General features: G+C 41.1%; 1 protein-coding gene across 1 annotated transcript; it reads left to right on the top strand.

The window, feature by feature from the left end:
* The first annotated feature begins 7,623 nt into the window (after positions 1 to 7,623).
* Positions 7,624 to 9,280, top strand: LOC123656529. The gene is made up of 2 exons (XM_045592199.1): positions 7,624 to 7,951; positions 8,349 to 9,280. The coding sequence occupies exons 1-2, from the start codon at positions 7,624 to 7,626 to the stop codon at positions 9,278 to 9,280; spliced, it is 1,260 nt and encodes a 419-aa protein (XP_045448155.1).
* The last annotated feature ends 203 nt before the right edge of the window (positions 9,281 to 9,483 follow it).

The raw sequence follows: 9,483 nt of genomic DNA, 5'->3' as shown, positions 1-9,483 counted from the left end.
ATACACGGGATTCGTACCACTTTGTTAATGAGATCAAACATCTACATCTCAGTGACAATGAAACTATGGTTAGTTTTGATGTGCAATCACTCTTTACATGCTTACCGGTTGAAGATTGCATTAGTATTGTGTCAAGAAAGCTGAAGGAAAATGACATGCCGATAGAATATGCTGACCTTCTCAAGCATTGCCTTACATCTGGCTACATGTTGTGGAATAATCAGTTCTACAAGCAAGTAGATGGCGTAGCGATGGGTTCACCAGTATCCCCCGTTGTTGCCGACATATTTATGGAGGACTTCGAGGAGACTGCTCTGCGTACCTCGCCCATAACACCCAGGTTCTACAAACGGTATGTAGATGATACTTTCACAATATTACCATCTGATAAAGTATCCATATTCTTACACCATCTTAACTCCATAAATTCCAAAATTCAATTCACAATGGAGTTGGAGGCAAATAAATCTTTAGCTTTCTTAGATGTATTAGTCATCCGTAATCCCAACAACACCTTAAGCCATATAGTGTATAGAAAGCATACCCATACGGATAGGTACTTAAACGGTGAATCACATCATCATCCAACACAGTTAGCTACCGTGGGTAAATCTTTGTTTCAGAGAGCACGAGGGATCTGCGATGAGCGACACCTGGAGACCGAACTTAAACATGTCAAGCAAGTACTGCGAGACAACAAGCTTCGGGTACCGCGCCCTCATCGCAGTGAACGTGTGAAACCAGCCACCGTCGAACGAGTACCTGCTGTGCTACCTTTTATGAAAGGGGTCACTGACAAGATTGGCTTCATCTTAAAGCGAGCTTCTATAAAACTTTTTTCAAGCCGCCAAAAACGATAAGTCAATTTTTACCATCTGTCAAGTGTCATATACCCTTACAAGATGCAGGAGTATACAAGCTTGATTGTGACTGTGGTCTCTCTTATATGGGACAAACAAAACGATCGATCAAAACTCGCGTTAAAGAACATATAGCTGACTTAAAACATCGTCGCTATACTAAGTCCGCAATCTGTGAACACAGTCTAGACACAGCTAGCCATTATATTAGATTCGATAAACCACAGATCCTCGCAAAAGAACACCGATTCCAACCAAGGATGATCCGTGAGGCTATTGAAATTAAAAAACATCCAAATTTCAATAGAGAAGATGGCTGGCAATTACCACCTGCTTGGGACCCCATTATTAATATAATTAAATCAAAAACCAAGCATAATTCACCACAGATTAAAGACTCAATTAGCACATTCTGCGTAGATAGGACTATATAAGATATTGATGTATGTCGGGTAGTTTCGAATAACTTTGTAACGTTGGGACGTCTGACACCTCAGTCCCCCCGTGACCATGGTTGCTGTAAAGTATCCGAAACGTCGGGAATCAAAAGATAATAATAAACCGCGATAAAATCCGAAAAAAGTTGTTTCATTAAATGAGTAAAATTCGCGTAAACATTAGAAAACAATAAGGTTAATAATTTTATACACATAATATAAATCAAAATTCTGATCTGACTATGGACTACAACAAAGGTTGCTCTATTATATTTCAAGAATATAAATTACATTATTGCATCCAACACTGAGATTAACGACGTCAAAATATTACAATTTCGCGGATTGTTACCGATTTTTGTGAAATGGCTCTTAATGTCTTTTTCTACCTTTATGAAAAGAGCAGAGCAGAACCGAGTTAAAGAGCAGTTGTTCGAATAATTGTGTTTGCAGGCAAACGAATAAAAACCGACTCTTATATTGACAAGTAATAACAACGTAGGTAGACGAAAAAATAGTCAAGTAAATACGCATTATCAAAGATTACTACAAAATTGTAACCAGATCTCGATGAAATTTAAATGTGACCACATGATGAACATCGGCTTTCGATTAAATTAAAAATCATCAAAATCGGTACAGCCAGTAAAAAGTTATGCGGATTTTCGAGAGTTTCCCTCGATTTCTCTGGGATTCCATCATCAGATCCCAATTTCCTTATCATGGTACCAAACTAGGGATATCTCCTTTCCAACAAAAAAATAATTATCAAAATCGGTTCATAAACGACGGAGTTATCCCCGAACATACATAAAAAAATATATATATTATACGGTCGAATTGAGTGACCTCCTCCTTTTTTTGAAGTCGGTTAAAAAATAGTTTTTCCTTAGCCACCAATTTTTTGGTACTTTCGTAGATAAGAACTAATCTCCTATTTTACCATAATTTCTTACACAACACTGTGAAACATATATAGACAAAAAGAATAAGAACATTTTGCTTTAGTTTTTTCTCTTTCTGAACGTCACTGGCTTATCAACACACGTTATACAGATATTTACTTAAGTATTATACCAATGTTACACCATAGTTGCTAAAGATTTATTGTAATGATGATACCGCACACTTTTTTGCAATGTTGTGACTCTTGTCAAATCAACTAAGGAAGCTAATTAAGTATAAAACAATAAACACTTTAGATAAAGACAAACATTACTTTACACGAAGATATGTGTACGTGACATACTAGTGACTTAGCTTGACTTGTTTTTTGCAGAATAAATAAACTCGCAAATCTTCAAATTTACTCCATAGCATCAAACTGAATATGACCCCATAAAAATTAATGATTAATGCTAAATAAAATTTAATTAATTAATAAATTAATAAAATTAATGCTGTGTGGTTACGGCATCAAAGAATATAGTCACCCCCTCTCTTCCCGTTGGTGTCGTAAGAGGCGACTAAAGGATAATAAAGTTCCACTAATACCTTGGAACTTAAAAAGCCGACCGATGGCGGGATAACCATCCAACTGCTGGCTTTGAAATACACAGGCCGAAGACGGGCAGCAGCGTCTTTGGTGCGACAAAGCCAGTACTGCGGTCACCAACCCGCCTGCCCAGCGTGGTGACTATGGGCAAAACACACGAGTTCACGTTATTTTTGGCGTAAACTTGTGGAGGCCTATGTCCAGCAGTGGACTGCATAGGCTGTAATGTAATACCTTTTTTTTTTTTTTTTTAAATAAAGTTATGTCCACAGGCTTAAAGTGCCCATGCTTTTGTTATTCCGATTTTAAGTTTTATTACTGATCGTTTACTTGTTACACTACTGCAGCTTACACTAAGAGACCTAATTATTCTATCTTAGTATCCCTAATGCAGACGTGAGTCCACCGACCAAAATTATGCTAAACTTAATTGATATCTTACATGCAAAAAGACATAGAATTATATTGCGCCTTACTTTAATTATTGTTGTCACTATTATAATAATTATTATTATCTATGTTTATATATACACTTACTTGCTATCTATAATATATGTACACTTATTGTCTAGCTAACGTATATGTACACTTATGGCCTACTTGGCCTACTTACAATATACACTTAACCTATGTTATTATTAGTAATTTTTTTTTTTTTTTTTTTTTTTTTTTTTCTTACTCCTAAGTTTTTTCCTTATACAATTTATTCCTACAAGTAAGGTGTGCTACAATTTTAACATTTCGAGCACACCCTCAATGACGGCGGCATCCCTGTGGTGAATCGCCATCCTGAGGCTGTGCTCGAGGATATCTTTTTCAGAAGTTTCCGCTGCCTTCGTCACAAAGCGACCAATTGCGTCGTCACGGTCGTCGGTGTAATATACACAGGTGTTGGTATGCCTAGTCACCGCGACTACAGCGTGCGAGACGCTGTCGTGAATCTTGAGCCTCCTTGTCTTCGTCTGGAGGACAACGACGTCCTCATAGGTCTGGCCCTGCGCCTCATGGATGGTTAAGACGCGCGATCCCTCACCAGACCCGTATCCCTGGTCAGTCAGCAATCTCTTCTCCTCTTGCGTAAAGACCAGGTACAAGGTCCGGTCCCTTCCTACAGGAATGCGCGCGCCCGTGAGGCTCTCCACTCGCAAAGATCGGATCTTTGTGCTTGAGCTGTACACGGTCTTGTAAACCTCACTGATGGCAAAGGCGACGTCTTTGGGGTTACGATGCGTGCATGACAACTCACATGAGATGGTTGTTAACAGGTTTGGTCTGCGGTACCGCATTTCGAACAGGTTGTCCCTGTCGATGTACGGCAGCTGATTTATATCTCCAATGAGGACTACCTTCTCTGCTCCCGATAGTCGGGCGGCCATTACTATGGCTCCGAAATGGTTCATGAGGGCTTCGTCCACCGTTAGGCGTTTGATTTTTGAGCCCTCACGGAAACCATTTACCAGCACGGATGCCATAGTGCGCACCTTTTGCTTGGCCTTGTTGCCATAGCGGTGCGCCAGTTTTTCCTTTAGGTCTTTGGCCGCCTCGACTGTGGTCGTAATCACGACCTCCGTGTCCTCATCGAAGTCCCTGACTATGCGAGTTGTCTTACCGCATCCCGGTACACCGTTTATCCACTCCAGCGATGGTAGCCCCCAGGTCACGGACGGTAAACCGGCTTCCCGGTCGCCCGAGATGGTTTTCGCCATCCGCAGCATCCGGTCGCCCAGCATTACTTTCGTGCATCTGGCCACTACCACCACCGGGTCCCCTTCAGGTGTGTCGAAGGTTTGAGACTCCTCGTCACTCCCCTCAGACTCGACCGCGCTCACAAAACCTGCTGTGGTGTTATATGCAGCCATATACCTACCCGACATCTTGCCCTTGAGTATTTGTCGGGTTTTGCTGTTGTATATGGCTGCTTCGGCTTCCTCGAGTTCCACCTCCAGTAGCCTTTGGTGATCGTACTGGTAGGCCTGCATGATCTTTTTGCAGGTGGCCAGGCTTACCTCGCGGTTTGCCTTTATTATGGCCAGGAACTCGATTAGGGCGTTCTCTGCATGTTGAAACGGTGTGGACGCAGGTCGAAGTCTTGGTGGTTCTACTTGTCCCATATCGGCCCTAGTTCGAGCGGCGAGTGACGCCTCCGGGTGCCTCGGACTGTCGTCTTTGGTGAACCCGCTCAGCGCCCCCGATAGTCGCTCTCCCTGTCCAGCCTTTTTGGGAGAGGGGTGATGCGGGAGCTTACCTTGTTTCGGGGAGATGGTTGCCTGGATAAAGGTCGCCAATGACATCGAGCTCGGCTTAGACTCAGGTGCGGCCCTTGCTTTGCGTTGTTCAACCTTCTGGTTCTCGATCTTTTGTTGTAGGCGCTCCGAGCCACTAGGTGCGGGTTCGCTGACAGTCGGCAATGCAGGGGATGAAGGTGTTTTGGATTTCGGTCTTAAGTAACCAAGATCCTCCCCCCTGTCTTCGTAAACAATGACCTCACTGTTCTTAGAAGCCATTAGGCAACCGTACCTATCCGATACGTTGCCTCTATCATAACCGACTCTCATCGAATCGACACTGATTCTTCCGGGGATTCCCCCGGGGATCTCGCCCAAGCGCTGTAGCCACAAGCTGGACTGCGCGAAGGCGGACGTCTCTCCCCATTCGAAAAGTGCGATCTCTTTGTTTTTCAACCGCAATAAACGATAGGTCGGGTCGCCCTCCTGCTCTTGCGCTAGCGCTGTGATTTTTGTGCGCTTTATGCTTGTCTTTTGGGTGCTACCGTTTATCAGTAAGGCGAGCCCCGGCGAAATCGCCAGCTGATTGCGTTCTTCAGAGCGACAGAAGCTTATTCCCATCCTCTCCGTTTCGCTGTCCATGAATAGAGCCACGCATCTGGTCCTAATACCAACTTCTCCACTTCCGTTCACTTCACTGGGCGAGGATTGTGTCATCCTGCTCTGAGTCGGTTGCGGAGGTGCGTTTTGGTTGGCTCTATTCCTGAACAGGTTCTGCAGTGAGGAAGACATGGTCCTAGTTATTTGGCCCAGAAGGGTGCGGCCAGGAGACATCCGCGGAGCCGTGATGTTGTCCTGCTGAGTTACTTGTTGGACACGGTTTTGTTCTATTTGTGTTTGTGTGTTGTGTGTCTGAGTGTGTGTTGTAAGAACGACGGTGTTGGCATTCTGCGTAGGTGTTAAAGCCAGTGGTGGAGAAAGCGTGTTGTTCCTCTTTGCGGCTGTATTGACGGCCTTTCTCGCGAATGTGAGGAAGGACGTTCTGCTAGTCTCGCTCTCCAGGATGGTATGGAGCGATGGCTGGTCTAATTTAATCTGGAGTTTGAGTTCCAGATCCAGCCTTTCCTTACTGAACCTCGGGCAGCTCAGTATAATATGCAGAACTGTCTCCTCACAATTCGGGTCGCAGACGCACGAAGGACTGTCAGTGATGTGGAATCTGTGAAGATACGCCGCAAATCCTCCGTGGCCGGTCAGAATTTGTGTGTCGACAGATGTTGGTGCCGATTTCCTTACCAGTCTGCGAGCGGTCTTTACATCCGGTAAGAATATTTTCGTGACCGAGCCAGTCTCCGAAGAATTGTATCTGTCTTGCCACACCCTGGCAGACGCTTCCCGTATCTGCCTTTTGACATACGAGAGTGGTACTCTGTCGTAGTCAGGTGCCGTCTTTTTCGTTAAAGCCGCCCTTTTGGCTAGTTCGTCCGCTCTCTCATTGCCCGGTGTTCCAACATGGGCCCTCAACCAAAAGAACCGTACTGTCTTATTCTCCTCCCGGAGCTGTCTGATTTGACTCTTCATTTCCACGGCCAGAGGGTGAGTTACTGAGGGGCTCCTCATCAGATCTAAAGATGACCTCGAGTCGCTCAGGATGTTGATGGAGCGTGACTTTGAGGTTTTTGCCAGTGGAAATGTAATGTAATACCTTGGAACTTAAAAAGCCGACCGATTGCGGGGAAACCATCCAACTGCTGCAATATTTTTTGTTAAAATTCAAGAGGTTCAGGCATGTTTTCGATGAAAATTCTCAGACAGCTTAATTTATTTCGACTTTCTTAACATTTTTTTAAATAATATTTTATTAAACATTATACATATTTACAATTCACAACTTAAGAACTAAATATTTATATATAATTTTGGTATAAATCATGTCCGCGTGGAATCGTGCCAAGAATGCTGGCAGCATTTCCCCGTTGAATCGCTATTCTGATTCTCTGGGCAAAAAATGCACCAGCCCTCTTGTCACCAGTTGAGGCAATAAGGCGAGGAGTTATCTCATTTAAAAAAAAAATTTAGCACTGCTACTCCAAGGTTCAAGTGTTTCCACTGCAAACAAAACAGTTATCGTCATATTTTAACCAATTTACACAAAACTTAATAATTGTATTTCTAATCTATTCTCAGTAATCATTTTGATTATTGGTAAAAACGGCATGAAGATCCGAGTTTATCACGAACAGAAAGACAAAAAACGTGGTGGGTGACGACTTCGTTTCATGATATGGCGAGTTAGATAGATATATAATCCACATGTATACATAGGGATAAAAATATTTTAAGACACATTTAAGTCTATTAAATAATTACATAAAAAGAAAAATCTTATCATGAAAAAAAAAACTTGATAAATGAATTACAGTAAGAGGACCTTATGTTCTGCTCCTTAAGGTTCAATTTAACCATATGTACAATTTTCATTAAAATGACAACAATAAACAGAACGCAAAGATCAACAGAACTATCTCTTAAAGTAATGATTTGCTCCTTTATATAAGAACTGCGCGGAAGTTAAGACTTCCAAAAGTATCTGAAGTGATTTAAAAATGGAGAACGGTGCAAAAACTGTTGTTGAACTGCAAGACATCTTAAGTGAGAAACAATTGGAACATATTCTCAGCAAGACAGCTAAACTAGGAGCTAAAATTGTTGGCTATGATCTCAAATCAGCTTCGGAAGGTATTGCTGGATTCCTTGGGGATCACTTAAGGCTGACACTTTATGTAAAAGAGGATTCAGTCAAGAAGATACATTTGTTTATAAAAACTTTACCTATGAATAATCAACCAAAGGTGGACATGATCATGGAAAACAATTTTTACACAAGAGAAGCTTTACTTTATCAACTTTTCGATGATATCGATGACGCTGAAGGTATATTTTGTACTGATTCTTTATTTGTTGAAATTAGTTTAAAATAGATAGAATACAATAAGAATAATGATACAAAAAAGAAAGATAAATTGTATGTGAAATAAGAAACAGTGAGGTAAAGTGCCGAAAAAATAAAAATAGTTAAGTTTACAATAAATCAATCAAAGGTATTCGTTCCCTGAAAAGAATGTGGGAGTAAGATAATTATTATAAAATCTTTGAATGTCGTTTTTACTGCGTTATAGAGATTGAACTTTTACTTATAAACAAACTGTCGAATTCTTACTAGAAGTTATTTTATTACAGTAAAGTACAATTATTTTTCGGCAACGTTATTTTTTTTTTCAATTACTACCATGTGTTTAAGCAATTTAATGTATAATTACATATTTTACAGATTCCAACCCCTGGCGACCAAAAGCTTATATCTATAGTGACAAAATGTTGGTAATGCCCGACCTTTCTGTAGAAGGATATAAGTCATTTCCTGTTGCGGAATATTTCGACACAGACCACATTATGATTACTGCGACATCCGTTGCTCGCTTCCACGCAGCCTTCGCCAACTACGCGACAAAGAGAACCATCAATGAGAATAAACCCTACAACTTCCTCGAGGAATACGGCCATCTCATGAAATCATCAATATTTGTCGACCTGCAATGGTCACGGGTTACTGGTAAAGTATCTAGCGATTTACTGAAGGAATTTTCTACAAATATCAAAAATTACCCAGCTGATCTAGCAGAACGGTTTGCTAAGTTATGCCAAAAGGCTAATATGAGTTTGAAAGAATATGATAATACTTTAAACGTTATTGTTCATAAGGACCTCTGGTTCAACAACATCTTGTTACGTTACGATTCCGGAAACAAACCCACCAATGCTATTTTATTAGACTATCAGTGCATGCAGTATGGTCCACCAGCCTTCGACATAATGTTACTAATCCACTTAACAACTACTAGAAGCTACCGAGAGCGTCACGAAAGCGAAGTGCTCCGTCGTTATTATACAGTCTTCTCAGAATCGGTAGATGATGATACGAAGCAGAGACTGGCTGCACTGAATTATGATTTCGATCATTTCCTAGTCTGGTGCGAGAAGGCTCGAATGTTTGCGATGCTGTACACAGCATTCTTATTTCCTTACATTCTAATGGATCCACTCCAAGCTCAGAAGACTTTCGACGATCCAGAAACTTTTCAGGACCTTTTATTAGTAGATCGATCGCCGCCAGTAATTGAACATGCGAAAGTGAATGACGTTTATAGAAACAAACAGTTGGATATAAATGAAGAAATATTTGAAAAATATATCCTAGGCTAGGCGAAAATTGTTGATCTTGATTTTTTATTTATGTTAATATAGTGGTGGGAAAGCGGGTCTCTTCTTTTTTAAATACAAATAACTTTGTACTTATAAAGTTTATGACGTCTACTCAACATTTTTCTTGTTTTACTAGATTATGTACTTATATGATTATGTAATTGTCACTGAAATCCTCCTAAACGGCTGAAACGATTTTGTTA

The sequence above is a fragment of the Melitaea cinxia genome, chromosome 9 (assembly GCF_905220565.1).
Source record: "Melitaea cinxia chromosome 9, ilMelCinx1.1, whole genome shotgun sequence".
Classification (NCBI taxonomy): Eukaryota; Metazoa; Arthropoda; class Insecta; order Lepidoptera; family Nymphalidae; genus Melitaea; species Melitaea cinxia.
The sequence above is the reverse complement of the archived record's forward strand: the minus strand, read 5'-3'. Positions and strand labels throughout refer to the sequence as shown.